The sequence below is a fragment of the Oncorhynchus nerka genome, linkage group LG15, assembly GCF_034236695.1.
Source record: "Oncorhynchus nerka isolate Pitt River linkage group LG15, Oner_Uvic_2.0, whole genome shotgun sequence".
Lineage (NCBI taxonomy): Eukaryota > Metazoa > Chordata > Actinopteri > Salmoniformes > Salmonidae > Oncorhynchus > Oncorhynchus nerka.
The window spans coordinates 35,347,839-35,365,144 of NC_088410.1; the positions used below are offsets into that span (position 1 = coordinate 35,347,839).

A 17,306-nucleotide genomic window follows, 5' to 3' on the forward strand; every position below is an offset into this window, starting at 1 on the left:
GGACAATGGAAATGTCCATGGGCTAATGCAGGTAATATAAACATTTGCGTGAGAATGAATGTGAGACTCTGGATCAGGGGTTGAAATAACATCATTCTCTCAACCAGGACTGGTCAATGGCTCAGGGGACAATGGAAATGTCCATGGGCTAATGCAGGTAATATAAACATTTGCGTGAGAATGAATGTGAGACTCTGGATCAGGGGTTGAAATAACATCATTCTCTCAACCAGCATCATGAGGAATGCTTTTCCAACAGTCTGGAAGGAGTTTCCACAAATGCTGAGCACTTGTTGGCTGCTTTTCCTTCACTCTGCTGTCCAACTCATCCCAAACCATTTCAATTGGATTGAGGTCGGGTGATTGTGGAGGCCAGGTAATCTCCTGAGTTGTGCAGTGGTCTAAGGCACTGCATCTCAGTGCTAGAGGTGTCAGTACAGACACCCTGGTTCAAATCCAGGCTGTATCACAACTGGCTGTGATTGTATCACAACTGGCTGTGACACAATTATCCCAGTGTCGTCTGGGTTGTAGGCTGTCATTGTAAATAAGAAATTTGTTCTTAACTAACTTGCCTAGTTAAATAAAGGTTGAATTTAAAAAGTATATATAATAATCTGAGGCAGCACTCTCCTTGGTCAAATAGCCCTTACACAGCCTGGAGGTGTGTTTTGGGTTATTGTCCTGTTGAAAAACAAATGATAGTCCCACTAAGAGCAAACCACCGCGTGTTCGGGAATAATCGCCCCTACGTGGACAAGTACAAGGGCCGCATCACCAACGCAGAGCAAAGGTATGGAGTGGACCCAGCTGTCCTCGGTGGTATCATCTCTAGAGTCCAGGGGTGGGACAGGACTGGTCAATGGCTCAGGGGACAATGGAAATGTCCATGGGCTAATGCAGGTAATATAAACATTTGCGTGAGAATGAATGTGAGACTCTGGATCAGGGGTTGAAATAACATCATTACAATCAGGATTGTATGCAGGTTGTAGAGACGTCATTTGTACACCCATTATTGTAATCTGGCTGTTGAATTTCAAACATTTTTTTATATTTTTTTTTACCCACTGTGCAACTGCTTCCCAGGAGGTCATGTCTAGGTTTTTCTAGGTTGACAAGCGCTGCCACCGTCCACAGGGGGCATGGGACAGTCAGGAGCATATCGGACAAGACGCACAGATTGTGGCTCCTATTCAGATGTTGAGAAAAAATATCCTCACTGGACCAAAGAGCAGAAGCTGAAAGGTACTTACTGACCCACTTCTGGATTGAGTTGATGAATCATACATGTTGTAGTACTGTATGCAACTACTAACCTATTGTGTTTATGTTTTTCAGGGGCGTTGGCAGACTACAATATGGGGCCTGGCAGCATCTCCTCATATGAGGAGGTGGACGCTAAAACCACTGGAGGGGACTATTCAAATCAAATTCATTTATAGAGCCCTTCTTACATCAGCTGATATCTCAAAGTGCTGTACAGAAACCCAGCCTAACATCCCAAACAGCAAGCAATGCAGGTGTAGAAGCACGGTGGCTAGGAAAAACTCCCTAGAAAGGCCAGAACATAAGAAGAAACCTAGGTCAGCACCTCAGGAGTAAATATCAGTTGGCTCCTGCTGTCTCTAAGAGAGAGAGAGAGAGAGAGAGAGAGAGAGAGAGAGAGAGAGAGAGAGAGAGAGAGAGAGAGAGAGAGAGAGAGAGAGAGAGAGAGAGAGAGAGAGAGAGAGAGAGAGAGAGAGAGAGAGAGAAGAGAGAGAGAGAGAGAGAGAGAGAGAGAGAGAGAGAGAGAGAGAGAGAGAGAGAGAGAGAGAGAGAGAGAGAGAGAGAGAGAGAGAGAGAGAGAGAGAGAGAGAAGAGAAGAGAGAGAGAGAGAGAGAGAGAGAGAGAGAGAGAGAGAGAGAGAGAGAGAGAGAGAGAGAGAGAGAGAGAGAGAGAGAGAGAGAGAGAGAGAGAGAGAGAGAATACTTAAATTCACACAGTACACCAGATATAACAGACTGACCCTAGCCCCCTGACACATAAACTATAGCAGCATAAATACTGGAGGCTGAGACAGGAGGGGTCAGGAGACACTGTGGCCCCATCCAACGATACCCCCGGACAGGGCCAAACAGGCAGGATATAACCTCACCCACTTTGCCAAAGCACAAACTTCAACCACCAACTTACCATCCTGAGACAAGGCCGAGTATAGCCCACAAAGATCTACGCCACGGCACAAAGGAAGATCACGTCAGTGACTCAACCCATCAAGTGATGCACCCCTCCTAGGGACGGCATGGAAGAGCACCACTAAGCCAGTGACTCAGCCCCTGTAATAGGGTTAGAGGCAGAGAATCCCAGTGGAGAGAGAGAAATCGGCCAGGCAGAGACAGCAAGGGCGGTTCGTTGCTCCAGTGCCTTTCCGTTCACCTTCACACTCCTGGGCCAGACTACACTCAATCATAGGACCTACTGAAGAGATGAGTCTTAAATAAAGACTTAAAGGTTGAGACCGAGTCTGCGTCTCTCACATGGGTAGGCAGACCATTCCATAAAAATGGCCCTGCCTCCAGCTGTTTGCTTAGAAATTCTTGGGACAATAAGGAGGCCTGGGTCTTGTGACCGTAGCGTACGTGTAGTAATGTACGGCAGGACCAAATCAGAGAGATAGGTAGGAGCAAGCCCTTCTAATGCTTTGTAGGTTAGCAGTAAAACCTTGAAATCAGCCCTTGCCTTAACAGGAAGCCAGTGTAGAGAGGCTAGCACTGGAGTAATATGATCACATTTTTTGGTTCTAGTCAAGATTCTAGCAGCCGTGTTTAGCACTAACTGAAGTTCATTTAGTGCTTTATCCGGGTGGCCGGAAAGTAGAGCATTGCAGTAGTCTAACCTAGAAGTGACAAAAGCATGGATACATTTTTCTGCATCATTTTTGGACATAAAGTTTCTGATTTTTGCAATGTTACGTAGATGGGAAAAAGCTGTCCTTGAAAAAGGCTTGACTATTCCAATGATGTTGTGGCCAGAGCTTAATATTTCAAAAAGCATGGCTATTAAAGTCTCACAGGCTGACTGGCAGTCTGTCATTACAAGGAAATAGAATCACATCTTCTGTTTTTGAGTTCTGCCATAAACTCCTATTAAATCTTTGGATTACAATTTAATTTTATGTTCATAAACAATAGTTGTAATCTGTAGGATATTACAGACATTGTTATATTGTATTGTTTTTTTGCACATGTTCATGCATTCATTTCTAACATTATAGTTCACTTCACTTTCGGATAAAGATCATCATCATCATGTAATAAGTCATGTAAGGCTTTGCAGTCTAAGGTTTTACAACAATGCTTTACATTACACATCACACAAGTGCCTAATACAACGCATTATAAACCTACAATTGTATTTTATTGACCTCTGATTAAGCAACCATCATTATCTTTATAATGCCTCTAGCACAACATAGTTATCTGATTCTGTTTATGGACTATTATTATGATAATACTTTTTAATATGCCTACATATTGGATATAGTATTTAGAAAGTTTCTAAATAAATCGGCAAAGTAGTTGACCTGGGCTACATATTGCTGAATGATATTAACAGTTTCCTCAAACTATGTCTGGATATTCAATTTCGGTCAGTAGGCCTAGACATTTGTGTTTTCTCTGATCCCTAAAGATGGCGCTATGCATTTAAAGTGCTTTTTATCTACCGTTCAAAGAGAAGAGGCACGCTTTAGTCTACACTTGTCATTATTGCTTTTCGACAAGCAGGAGATCGGGGCCGTTTTGTCATTATTAATGTAGAAAGGGAACATACATATTGCCATTGAGCATGGACAACTGAGGACACACAACTTCAAGGGATGGAAATATTGTCATCTTCACACAGTGAGACTATTCTGCAGATGTGGGCATGCGCACTGCATCGGTTCTACGGGGGACGGGAAGACATCACGGAAAAACTCTCTGTACCCGAACCCCACGCTGAAATTCATTCTTGATTGCAGTGTAGCACGACTACCATGTTTGAGACACCGTTGAAGTCAGGGACTACTTGACACCCTGGCGATTTAAGTCGCCGCAAAACCGTATACAATACCGTATGGGAACAGTATGCGGGAAATGGTTGGAGGTTGCTGCGTGTGTTCCGATGAGCGAGGCTGGGCTGAAAATCCTCTTGTATACTGTGATGGGCACGGATGCAGCGTCGCTGTTCACCAGGGTAACTAGCTTGCTATTTTACAATGTAATTACGATGTTGGGGGAAGGATGGGGTGGTGCGTGCCTACGTGCGTGTGGGTCTGTCTGTATTTATGTGGGAGGGGGTGTTTTCCTTCTGCACGCGTTGACGTGGTGCGACCGCGAGAGGAGACATAAAATGACATCAAGCCCTTATGGCGCGGACTAATGCGGTTTTTGTAGAATGGCTTTTATTCGATCCAAAGTTACGCACCGTTAGGAAGCATTTGCTACTACTGGAGCAGCAGACGAGCTGGCCTATCCGGCCTTGCGGATGAATTGTTTCCACAACGATATATTCACCTTCTTTGTTGACATCTTTGTATCTCAGCAATGCAACAACGTATCCACTCAATGTGTCCATGAGTTTTGATTTGAATAAGAGCCACTAATTATGTTTTAATGTGTAAATATTTACAGTTGTAAAGGCTATAACAGTTGTACACACTTTCACAGTATATCCCCCCGTGGCTTTTATTTATTGTGTTTTGTAGGAAACATCAATAACAATATCTTATGTAGCTGACACACAATACGATCTGAGTTTATAAACTGTTATTAATGTCAGATTATTATAAATCAGCCTGTCTTGCCAAGTAAAACCAATATGGCTGCGTTCAAAACACCACCACTCTTTGAAAAAGCTGACATACACCAATAGCCTATCAATATTTGTATAATCTCAGAATATTTGTGACAACAAATCTATAAATCATTGTCACACTTAACTTCATTCCCTGACTATGCCTTCTCTCAATCAGTGGCCTTGTGGTAAGAGTGTTTGTCCCGAAAAGGTTGGGAATTTGATTCCCGGCCGAGTCATACCAAAGACTGTAAAAATGGGACCTGCTGCATCTCTGCTTGGCACTCAGCATTAAGGAGATAGATTGGGGGTAAAGCCCTGTGATAGACTAGCATCCTGTCCAGGGGGTGAACTTGTACATCAAGCTGCTTCACGCTACAGAAACAGGAGATGGGCTCTTTCTCCTATGTGTCGTTCCGGGCCTCGCACAAGCCAAGGCTACTTACTTACTCTATGCTTGTTCTCAACAGTAAAAAAAAAAAGAAAAAAAGTTGAAGGTATACCAAGAAGTTAGTTAGTTACATAACTAATAAGTTAGGTAACTGTTTTTTGTTCCTTTGTTTGTGTCTCATTCATTTGAGTGGTAGACTAAAGATGTCTGTATTTGTGTCTCTATTTATGTGTGTGTGTGTGTGTGTGTGTCACAGCGTGCTATGGCATCGTCCAGGTGCCAACTGGACCATGGTTCTGTCGAAAATGTGAGTCTCAGGAGAGAGCTGCCAGAGTGGTGAGTATATATGTCCAGTATATCAATATATTATCCGTATACTCATTCAAATAAATCAATGTACTGCATGTCTATCAATGTACAGCATATCCCTGCCTGTTGCAGTAATAACACTGGTAGTACAGCATGCTATTGAAGCTACTGTGCGTAGTTGGTTATTGTGAGGTGTGCTCTCATTTCTCATCAGAGATGTGAGCTGTGCCCTCACAAAGATGGCGCCCTCAAGAGGACAGACAGTGGAGGTAATCTACTGGACACAGATTTTCTTTCCTTTATTCTTCATCCCCCACTTTCCATCAATCCCGCCATCCTCCACGTTTCCCTTGTCTTACAAATATATGATGTGTTTGTGTTAATGTGTGTGTATGCACGTCAGCGTGTGCTTGTGTGTGTGTGTGTGTGTGTGTGTGTGTGTGTGTGTGTGTGTGTGTGTGTGTGTGTGTGTGTGTGTGTGTGTGTGTGTGTGTGTGTGTGTGTGTGTGTACTAATGTGAGCTGTTCTCGCTCCAGGCTGGGCCCATGTGGTTTGTGCACTCTATATTCCCGAGGTGCAGTTTGCCAACGTTCTCACCATGGAGCCTATCGTACTACAGTATGTCCCTCACGACAGATACATCAAGGTATTCTTCACTGTTCACTTCAACTTTTGATAAGCTTGTTTGTCTTTTGTGAAGGATGTTTTGACCGTCATTTAAAATGCATTTTACAGGCCTATGAAGATTTAATCAATTTGGATATATTGTTTCTTTAGCCAGAGTAAATGGTTGTCCATCTATATGCCTATCTTCAATATTCCACACAAACGTGTGGGGGCATTTTTGTCCGATTCTGTGATTTGCAAGCAGTCATTAGTATACAATGTATTTTTTGCACAGGCAAAGCTTTCATGAGATCATCCAGAGTTTTTCCTAAGCCCTCTCTTTCAAGTCCTCTCTGCAAGTTATCTCTTTTAGAGTTGGCATCTGGATGATCATGTGCCATGTATCCCACCACAGTCTGCATGCTTTTAGGCCTAATGGTCTTGAGTGATCGCTATTGTGGAAAAATCTATATACAGCATATGCCCACCAGACAAGATTTTTTGGAATGAAAGCTTTTATGCGATTGGATTACAGTTCTATTAGAGTCAATGGGAAGCTACGTAAACGCTTGCTGCTGTACAATAGTGAGTGCTTGTCTTGTAGTGGTCTCATGTTACAGTGTCAGGGGCAGCTACAGTAAATGGCTTGCACCTCTCTGGTCTGGATTGTCAGAGCCATTCATCCGGATTTGCTGCCCTCCATTCTTAGAGAGCGTTTGACTGGACAATGGCCGTGTCCCAAATAGCACCCTATCCCCTATGGGCGCCTGGTCAAAAGTAGCTTTACTACACAGAGAATAGGGAGCCATTTGGGACGCAGGCGATGAGTGAAGGTTCAATAAGCCCCACCACCCTCCCTCCTTTACAGTAGCTCCAGATGCCGTTTCTCTGTTTCCCTTTGGCCCATGATACTTATGGCTCACAAGGGGAGAGGAGGGGTAGATGAAGAGAAGGAGGGGTAGATGAGAAGAAAGGTAAGGAGCCCGCTGTTCCTTTGTCCAGCACCTGTTGCTAGGCAGACAGCCAGCCCCCTCTGTCTCTGTCTGGGTAATAGCCGTGGGGGAGCGAGGTGTGGAGGGGGGCAGAATGTTTCATAACAGCCTGCTATCAATGACAGGCTAGGGTTGGACTCTGGGCACTGGTGAGGCCCATACAGTTGAACAGTATCACACTGGCTGTGTCCCAAATGGAGCCCTATTCTCTATGTCGTGCACTACTTTTGACCAGAACCCAGAGTATAGTGCACTACTTTTTAGCCCTATGGGCCCTGGTCAAAGGTAGTGAGTGCGCTCTATAGGGAATAGGATGCCATTTGGGAAACACCTACAGACATCTAGATTTGGCTCGTTCCACCAATTAGCTACCTTTTGAGTAGTCTAACTTTTTATTTCACTTAATTGGATCATTCTGTCATAAAGAGCACATGTTCAACTTAATAGAAAACACTTTTTCCCCCATCTCCAGACAGTAAATATATAAATATACTATTGTAAGTATCTATTAGGTGCCAAATAAAGTAACATGGTTGACGACTTCATCTAAAATCAGTCATAAATCTCCTTGTGACGGGGAATAAAAGTTTGTACACAGCAACAGATAGGGGCAATTATATGCTTACTTCACTTTAAAAAAATAAAATTAAAAAATACATCTCTAGTCTATCTCTGGATAATAGGGTTGACGTGTTATGCTCGACCCACTCAGAAATGTTGGGGTTAAGTGGGTTAAAATCTTCATATAAGTCACAGAGGATGCTCAGAGAGACATGGGTTAAAATCTTCATAGAAGTCACAGAGGATGCACAGAGAGACATGGGTTAAAATCTTCATAGAAGTCACAGAGGATGCACAGAGAGACATGGGTTAAAATCTTCATATAAGTCACAGAGGATGCTCAGAGAGACATGGGTTAAAATCTTCATAGAAGTCACAGAGGATGCACAGAGAGACATGGGTTAAAATCTTCATAGAAGTCACAGAGGATGCACAGAGAGACATGGGTTAAAATCTTCATAGAAGTCACAGAGGAGGCACAGAGAGACATGGGTTAAAATCTTCATATAAGTCACAGAGGAGGCACAGAGAGACATGGGTTAAAATCTTCATATAAGTCACAGAGGATGCACAGAGAGACATGGGTTAAAATCTTCATACAAGTCACAGAGGATGCACAGAGAGACATGGGTTAAAATCTTCATACAAGTCACAGAGGATGCACAGAGAGACATGGGTTAAAATTTTCATACAAGTCACAGAGGATGCACAGAGAGACATGGGTTAAAATCTTAATAGAAGTCACAGAGGATGCACAGAGAGACATGGGTTCAAATCTTCATATAAGTCACAGAGGATGCACAGAGAGACATGGGTTAAAATCTTCATATAAGTCACAGAGGATGCACAGAGAGACATGGGTTAAAATCTTCATATAAGTCACAGAGGATGCACAGAGAGACATGGGTTAAAATCTTCATATAAGTCACAGAGGATGCACAGAGAGACATGGGTTAAAATCTTCATATAAGTTACAGAGGATGCACAGAGAGACATGGGTTAAAATCTTCATATAAGTCACAGAGGATGCACAGAGAGACATGGCATATTGCTGAATTTTGGCACTTTAGCAAGTCTTTATTCATATAAAAAATCAGATGCATTGAATGTTCCATGTGGTCTTCATTTACAGTCAAATAACACACTTTTTTGAAATGCAATATTTGTGCACAATTCCTACTTAATAAATCAAAGGGATGCAAAAAGCACTCATTTCATGGAATGACCGATTTACCGTCGGTCAAGTCTGCCCTTTACATCTGCGAGGGATTTCAGGTGGACATGACATCTGACGTTGATAAGAGGAGATATGTTCTGGTCAGTCGTCATCCTTTTTCATCTTCCTCCTCCCCTCTCTTTAGACGTGTTATATCTGTGAGGACCATGGGCGAGAGAGCAAGGCTGCTTGTGGAGCCTGCATGACGTGCAACCGCCAGGGCTGTCGACAAGCCTTCCACGTCACCTGGTGAGTGGTCTGTGTGTGTGTGTGTGTGTGTGTGTGTGTGTGTGTGTGTGTGTGCGCGCGTGTGTGTGTGTCCTCTCCCATCTGTCTGACTGTCTGACCCTGTGCAGTGCTCAGATGGCTGGCCTGCTGTGTGAGGAGGAGGGCCCTGAGGCTGACAACGTCAAGTACTGTGGCTACTGCAAGCACCATTACATCAAGATGGTAAGAGACGTATTCATGTCTGTTTTCAACTTTCTAGGAGATCTCCAATTCTTCTTTATTTGAATGGAATGAAATATGGAAATGTGTTATAAGAGTGTAGTGTAATAAGAAGACTTTGGAAAGGATTTACAACCTCCTCTTGGATTGGTAACGTCCATTCACATACTGCATTGAGGAAGGCAAGGAAACAGAGCTTTTCAAGCCGGCGTGGAGAAATAGCTTCTTCCCCCTAGTTGCCCCTGTAGCTCTAGCTATTGCCCGTCTAGCTATTGCCCGTCTAGCTATTGCCCGTCTAGCTATTGCCCGTCTAGCTATTGCCCATCTAGCTATTGCCCATCTAGCTGTACTTGCCTCTGTGACCATTATGGTTGGCAGCAGTGTGACTCTCTGCCTCTCCTCTGCGGGGTCCTGTAGCAAAGGAAGATGCGCTCCAGTGGAGAGAACACAGAACGCAGCTCCTTCGGCCCCTCTAGGGGGCGCTCCACGTCCCCCGCCCAGGACAAACACGGCTCCCACCACCACAGGCTCAGGAAGGTGAGTGTGTGTGTATTGTGTGTGTATGTGTGTGTGTGTGTGTGTGTATTGTGTGTGTGTGTGTGTGCGCGCATACGCGTTCCTGTATTTGCATAAATGGTCAAATCCTCAGCCTTTCCCTTTGGTTTCATTCAGAGTCACAAGGACAAGATGAGGCAAAAGGAGCGGCATAAAAAGTCATCTGATGGTCTGGGGTCCTCACTGTCCAGCAGCATGGACAAGGTAAAGCCAACCCCAATATGTACACCCCTAAATGCCCTCGGTCTCTGTCTCTTTCTTTCTAACCTCTCATCTCTCTCTCTCTCTCTCTCTCTCTCTCTCTCTCTCTCTCTCTTCTGTCTCTCTCTTCTGTCTCTCTCTTCTCTCTCTCTCTCTCTCTCTCTCTCTCTCTCTCTCTCTCTTCTGTCTCTCTCTCTTCTCTCTCTCTCTCTCTCTCTCTCTCTCTCTAGTCTTTCCCCACCTCCACCCATCCTATCTGTCTCTCTTCATTGTTCTAGTATAACATTTGGGCTCCTAAATAGTTTGAACTATTGCTTATAGCTAAGTTGATACATTTGAGAGAATGGTTTTTTTCAGGTGAGGTCCTTGGTTGAACTCTCTAACAGGACCGTATTGCAATACTTTCTAACGAGCGTAAATGGCTTTAATCTATGACATCAAACCCCTTCTCAATCCATAATGATACACTTTCCCCCGTGGCCTCTCTGTGTTGTTGATTTAGTTGTCGTCGGGTCACCACAGCAACAAGGACAGCGAGGGGAATTCGAAGAGGTTGAGCTCTCACGGCCAGCTGGGACACCGCAGTAAGAAGACAGGAAGCATTGGCAAGAGCTGCTCCTCTTCCTCTTGCTCCTCCAGTCCTTTCAACACGGGTACAAAGCTAATCCTTTATGGGCCAACTAACCGGCCATTTTCTGTCCAAGCAACTTCTCAGTCAGTTCTGTTTGTGAATAACCAACTCTCTAGTGCAGAACTCTTTGTTTTGGTATAACTTCACTGTGTTTAGTCTGAACGTGTGTTTTATAATGGTTTTAGGTATAACTCTACCGTATAGTGTTGTCTGGTTATTGTGCTGTGTTTAGGAATAACTACGGTGTGTATACCCAGGTGGCGGCTCCCAAGACTTCCCCCCGTTCTCCTCTACCTCTCGTTTGGAGTGTGACCCCGACCGAGGAGCGGACGAGCATGGTGCCGAGGAGCACCGTGACGAGCGGACCAGGTGGACAGCGCCTGAGGAAGATAGCGAAGAAGAGGAGGAGGAAAAGGAAGAAGAGAAAGAAGAGGAGGAGGAATTGGACAATAGTAAATATCACAACAAGGCCTCTCTGCAGCCCCCGGCCCTGACCCCAGTTGACGGACCTCACGGAGAGTCGTCGCAGGGTCATGAGAGATCAGAGGGAGAGGCCAACTCCTTTGAGACCAAGGTCACAATCTCCACCTTCGGCTCCATCATGCGCATCACTTCCTCCTCGGGTGGGCTAGGCGGCAGCAGCAGCAAGCTCCGCAAAATCTCCTCCTCCTCTTCCTCGGGGGACTACAAGCTTTCAAAGTCGCTTCTCAAGTCCCCGCACCTAGCCACGCCCCCTATACTGGAGGAGGCCGACCTAGAGGAAGACAAGGCCACGCCCCCACCACCGCTGCCAACACACCGGGAGAGGAGGCACCGTGGCAACAAGAAGAGCCGGCACGGACCGGGGCGCCCGCGGGGGAGCAAGAACCGGGAGCGGACGGAGAGGCTAGAGGAGGAGTACCGTCAGCACCATCACCACACGGCTCCTGCTCCACCTCCTTCCCTAACCTCCTCCACCTCGTTCTCCTCGCTCTTCCCCAGCTCCTCCACCCTCCCCCACACAGCGTACTCCTCCACCCTGCCCACCTCCTCCCTCTCCTCCTCCTCCTTCCCCTCCTCCTCCACTTCCTCGAGCGTCAGTTTCTCCACAGGCCGCGGCTCCGGTGAGTCTCACCAGATCTGTCTGAGTGGGCGTACTCTCTGTGCGGTAGCCCTCTAGCTTCCTGTGTGCGCATGAGTGACTGCAAGCATGCACTTGCACGTGAAAATAATACACAGCATTTCTGTGTATTGTGGCTGTGGATGATGAATGTACACATTATAAGTATGTGTATTTAGAGATGTTCAGGAAGCAAGATACCTCATTTAGAAAATGGCGGTCAGATTTAAGCTTGTACATATTTGCACTACAGAGAAAGAAAAGGATGAAGAAGTGTAACAGATTGAGTAAAAATAAGAGGGAAGAACCCTTGTATGAATACATTTGTTTGCTTATGACAAGTCTGATATTACTCTCTTGGTTAGGAATCTACACCAGCCACAAGGACCCTCTGTCTTTGAGTGGGGGTGTCTGTAACACCCCTCTATCGTTGGGCGGAGGCGTATGTAGCACCGCTCTCTCCTCAGGACTCCTGCCATCTCACGTCTCCACGCTGCCACTTCAACCAGTCAACTCTGCCCTCAACACCCAGGTACTCCAGAAATCAACATCATGTCTGCGTTAGAGCCTTACCCATACCCACGGCATTCAGGCTCTACCCTACCCAGGCCCGGTTGCTTCTGCCAAATTTAAGGCCCGGCCCTTGCCGAAATCAGAAATAACTTCCTGTGTTAGTCAATCCGTTAGCTGCTCCTCTCTGTCTGTCACGAGCTCCCTGCTCTGCTCATGGCGGCTCTGAGTCTGTGAGTAGCCATAGCAACGGCTCCACTTGGGCTACTCTGCTCAATGAAGAGACATGAGAGAGCAGTTAGCTGTTAGATACTTTTCATCGCTCTAAACCCTGCCCGTACCCTAGTTATTGATGAATAAACAGGCCCCACCCGGCCCTAACCCCATGTATAATGTCAGAGCCCGTCGAGCTCGGGTCAGGTAGCAGAGCTTTATTTTGCTTCCCAAATGGCACCCTATTACCTACAGTTGAAGTCGGAAGTTTACATACACCTTAGCCAAATACTTTTAAACTCAGTTTTTTTCACAATTCCTGACATTTAATCCTAGTAAAAATTCTCTGTCTTAGGTCAGTTAGGATCACCACTTTATTTTAAGAATGTGAAATTTCAGAATAATAGAGATAATTATTTATTTCAGCCTTTATTTCTTTCATCACATTCCCATAGGGTCAGAAGTTTACATACACTCACTTAGTATTTGGTAGCATTGCCTTTAAATAGTTTAACTTGGGTCAAATGTTTTGGGTAGCCTTCCACAAGCTTCGCACAATAAGTTGGGTGAATTCTGGCCCATTCCTCCTGACAGAACTGGTGTAACTGAGTCAGGTTTGTAGGCCTCCTTGCTCGCACACGCTTTTTCAGTTCTGCCCACAAATGTTCTATAGGATTGAGGTCGGGGCTTTGTGATGGCCACTCCAATACCTTGACTTTGTTATCCTTAAGCCATTTTGCCACAACTTTGGAAGTATGCTTGGGGTCATTGTCTATTTGGAAAACCTATTTGCGACCAAGCTTTAACTGATGTCTTGAGATGTTGCTTCAATATATCCACATAATTTTCCCCGTCTATTTTGTTTAGTGCACCAGTCCCTCCTGCAGCAAAGCACCCCCACAACATGATGCTGCCACCCCCGTGCTTTACGGTTGGGATGGTGTTCTTTGGCTTGCAAGCCTCTCCCTTTTTCCTCCAAACATAACGATGGTCATCATGGCCAAAGAGTTCAATTTTTGTTTCATCAGACCAGAGGACATTTCTCCAAAAAGTATGATCTTTGTCCCCATGTGCAGTTGCAAACCGTAGTCTGGCGGTTTTGTAGCAGTGGCTTCTTCCTTGCTGAGTGGCCTTTCAGGTTATGTCGATATAGGACTCGTTTTACTGTGGATATAGATACTTTTGTACCTGTTTCCTCCAGCATCTTCACAAGGTCCTTTGCTGTTGTTCTGGGATTGATTTGCACTTTTCGCACCAAAGTACGTTCATCTCTAGGAGACAGAACGCGTCTCCTTCCTGAGCGGTGTGACGGCTGCGTGGTCCCATGGTGTTTATACTTGCGTACTATTGTTTGTACAGATGAACATGGTACCTTCAAGCTTTTGGAAATTGCTCCCAAGGATGAACCAGACTTGTGGAGGTCTACAATTTCTTTACGAGGTCTTGGCTGATTTCTTTTGATTTTCCCATGATGTCATGCAAAGAGGCACTAAGTTTGAAGATAGGCCTTGAAATACATCCACAGGGACACCTCCAATTGACTCAAATGATGTCAATTAGCCTGTCAGAAGCTTCTATAGCCATGACATCATTTTCTGGAATTTTCCAAGCTGTTTAAAGCCACAGTCAACTTAGTGTATGTAAACTTCTGACCCACTGGAATTGTGATACAGTGAATTACAGATCTTACATCTGTAGTGTACTTTGTAGTGCACTATGCAGGGAATATATAGTGCCATTTTTACTGAGCTTTTTACTGAGCTTATCAACAATATGATGTTACAACTAAAATAGTATCCCAAATGTGTTCAGTTGTAGGGTAAATGAGATCCTAACTTTGTTCTGTGTTAAACACTTGCAGGTGCACCCATGTTCAAGCTCTTCCTACAGCCTTAGCTCCTCTCAGCCATTTAGCAGGATCCTTTCTACTGCCCGTACACTGCCCTCACTACTGAGCCAAGCCCAGACCTCACTTCAAGGTAACACACACACACACACACACACACACACACACACACACACACACACACACACACACACAGTCGTTAGTGAGATACTTATGTTTGCTATGAAGTTACAGTGGGGCAAAAAAGTATTTAGCCAGCCACCAATTGTGCAAGTTCTCCCACTTAAAAAGATGAGAGAGGCCTGTAATTTTCATTATAGGTACACTTCAACTATGACAGACAAAATGAGAAAAAAAATCCAGAAAATCACATTGTAGGATTTTTAATGAATTTATTTGCAAATTATGGTGGAAAATAAGTATTTGGTCACCTACAAACAAGTAAGATTTCTGGCTCTCACAGACCTGTAACTTCTTCTTTAAGAGGCTCCTCTGTCCTCCACTCGTTACCTGTATTAATGGCACCTATTTGAACTTGTTATCAGTATAAAAGACACCTGTCCACAACCTCAAACAGTCACACTCCAAACTCCACTATGGCCAAGACCAAAGAGCTGTCAAAGGACACCAGAAACAAAATTGTAGACCTGCACCAGGCTGGGAAGACTGAATCTGCAATAGGTAAGCAGCTTGGTTTGAAGAAATCAACTGTGGGAGCAATTATTAGGAAATGGAAGACATACAAGACCACTGATAGTCTCCCTCGATCTGGGGCTCCACGCAAGATCTCACCCCGTGGGGTCAAAATGATCACAAGAACGTTGAGCAAAAATCCCAGAACCACACGGGGGGACCTAGTGAATGACCTGCAGAGAGCTGAGACCAAAGTAACACACTACACCGCCAGGGACTCAAATCCTGCAGTGACAGATGTGTCCCCCTGCTTAAGCCAGTACATGTCCAGGCCCGCCTGAAGTTTGCTAGAGAGCATTTGGATGATCCAGAAGAAGATTGTGAGAATGTCATATGGTCAGATGAAACCAAAATATAACTTTTTGGTAAAAACTCAACTCGTCGTGTTTGGAGGACAAAGAATGCTGAGTTGCATCCAAAGAACACCATACCTACTGTGAAGCATGGGGGTGGAAACATCATGTTTTGGGGCTGTTTTACTGCAAAGGAACCAGGACGACTGATCGGTGTAAAGGAAATAATGAATGGGGCCATGTATCGTGAGATTTTGAGTGAAAACCTCCTTCCATCAGCAAGGGCATTGAAGATGAAACGTGGCTGGGTCTTTCAGCATGACAATGATCCCAAACACACCGCCCGGGCAATGAAGAAGTGGCTTCGTAAGAAGCATTTCAAGGTCCTGGTGTGGCCTAGCCAGTCTCCAGATCTCACCCCCATAGAAAATCTTTGGAGGGAGTTGAAAGTCCGTGTTACCCAGCAACAGCCCCAAAACATCACTGCTCTAGAGGAGATCTGCATGGAGGAATGGGCCAAAATACCAGCAACAGTGTGTGAAACCTTGTGAAGACTTACAGAAAACATTTGACCTCTGTCATTGCCAACAAAGGGTATACAACAAAGTATTGAGATAAACTTTTGTTATTGACCAAATACTTATTTTCCACCATAATTTGCAAATAAATTCATTAAAAATCCTACAATGTGATTTTCTAGATTTTATTTCCTGTCATAGTTGAAGTGTACCTATGATGAAAATTACAGGCCTCTCTCATCTTTTTAAGTGGGAGAACTTGCACAATTGGTGGCTGACTAAATACTTTTTTGCCCCACTGTACATAGGGGAGAGTGGGGTAAAGTGAGACAAAGGCGTAAGTTGAGCCACCCTTGTTTCTAGGAAACCATGCACAAAATTAATAATTTGACCAAATATTTAGGAAGAGGTCACATGGATAAAGTGGTAAGCAAGTTAGGTAAAAAAAAATGTAAAAAACACCAAGTCAATTGAATTTATTGTGTTAGAGGTTTCATGATGCTTGTGTCTAAACCAAAGTAGATCATTTGCAGATTGTTCTATACATCAGTTGGGGTCTCTATACGCTTCAATATGAGGTCCTAAACCTAGCATGAAAGTAGATCCTTGTACCTGTGTGGGATAATATAGTCAAAATGTTTGCCTTGGGGTAAGTTGAGCCAATGACCATGAGGTAAGTTGAACCAATGGCCATGGGGTAAGTTGATCCAATGACCATTGGGTAAGGTGAGCCAATGGTTGAGCCAATGGCAAGTTGAGCAAATGGAAGTGTTTTCTTCCCAGGCAGAAAAAATCAAGGCATTATCTCTGAGATATGAGGTAACAACAGGGCCTTAGGTGTTAAGCCTCTGTTAAAAGATCCTTAAAATTATTAAAAGGCAAAAAACGATTGTGATTGTGTTGAATTGTGTTTGGGAAATGAAGATAGACATGTTTTTAAAAGGGTAGTGGTAATATTTAATTTAGTACAGAAATGTGTATGCGGCTTAACTTACCCTGTCCCACAGCTCAACTTAACTTACCCTGTCCCACAGCTCAACTTAACTTTCCCTGTCCCACAGCTCAACTAAGTTGTGCCAAAAGACCACTTTTTTTTGACAAGCTATGTTTTCAAAACAGAAAGGCATACTATATTTCCCTTGATGGAGTGATGCTGAATGTAAAAAAATGGCTCAACTTACCCCACTCTCCCCTACTGTAGCTACCTGGTAGTTTATCGGGATTGCTCTCTCTCCTCTCAGAGTCCGAGATGGACGACTGTCGCTTCCCATGTCACGACAACTCGCCACGAGAAAGCCTTTCCTCACAGTAAGTTTCTCTATGACTCACTGTCACTATCAACACAAATCTCTCTCACTGTCACTATCAATATTATTCTCTCTCACTGTCACTATCAACATTGTTCTC

General features: G+C 44.5%; 1 protein-coding gene and 1 long non-coding RNA gene across 3 annotated transcripts in view; both read left to right on the plus strand.

Annotated features, from left to right (window-relative positions):
• Positions 1–742: 742 nt before the first annotated feature.
• LOC135560182 (uncharacterized) lies at positions 743–1,682 on the plus strand. The gene is made up of 2 exons (XR_010458752.1): positions 743–1,248; positions 1,342–1,682. It is a non-coding gene; the product is annotated as an uncharacterized LOC135560182 (long non-coding RNA).
• Positions 1,683–3,746: 2,064 nt separating this feature from the next.
• Positions 3,747–17,306, plus strand: part of LOC115142535 (protein AF-17-like) — a 32,211-nt gene continuing 18,651 nt past the window's right edge. Inside the window, exons 1-13 of one of the 2 annotated variants that reach the window (XM_065001542.1) lie at positions 3,747–4,218; positions 5,466–5,545; positions 5,733–5,787; positions 6,055–6,164; positions 9,039–9,142; positions 9,250–9,343; positions 9,758–9,877; positions 10,013–10,099; positions 10,599–10,749; positions 10,985–11,830; positions 12,192–12,358; positions 14,411–14,528; positions 17,141–17,207. In XM_065001542.1, the coding sequence (XP_064857614.1) occupies positions 4,110–4,218; positions 5,466–5,545; positions 5,733–5,787; positions 6,055–6,164; positions 9,039–9,142; positions 9,250–9,343; positions 9,758–9,877; positions 10,013–10,099; positions 10,599–10,749; positions 10,985–11,830; positions 12,192–12,358; positions 14,411–14,528; positions 17,141–17,207 (2,108 nt within the window). In that variant the 5' untranslated portion in view covers positions 3,747–4,109. The remainder of the gene's footprint in view (positions 4,219–5,465; positions 5,546–5,732; positions 5,788–6,054; positions 6,165–9,038; positions 9,143–9,249; positions 9,344–9,757; positions 9,878–10,012; positions 10,100–10,598; positions 10,750–10,984; positions 11,831–12,191; positions 12,359–14,410; positions 14,529–17,140; positions 17,208–17,306) is intronic. The other variant, XM_029682074.2, reaches the window with a different exon arrangement.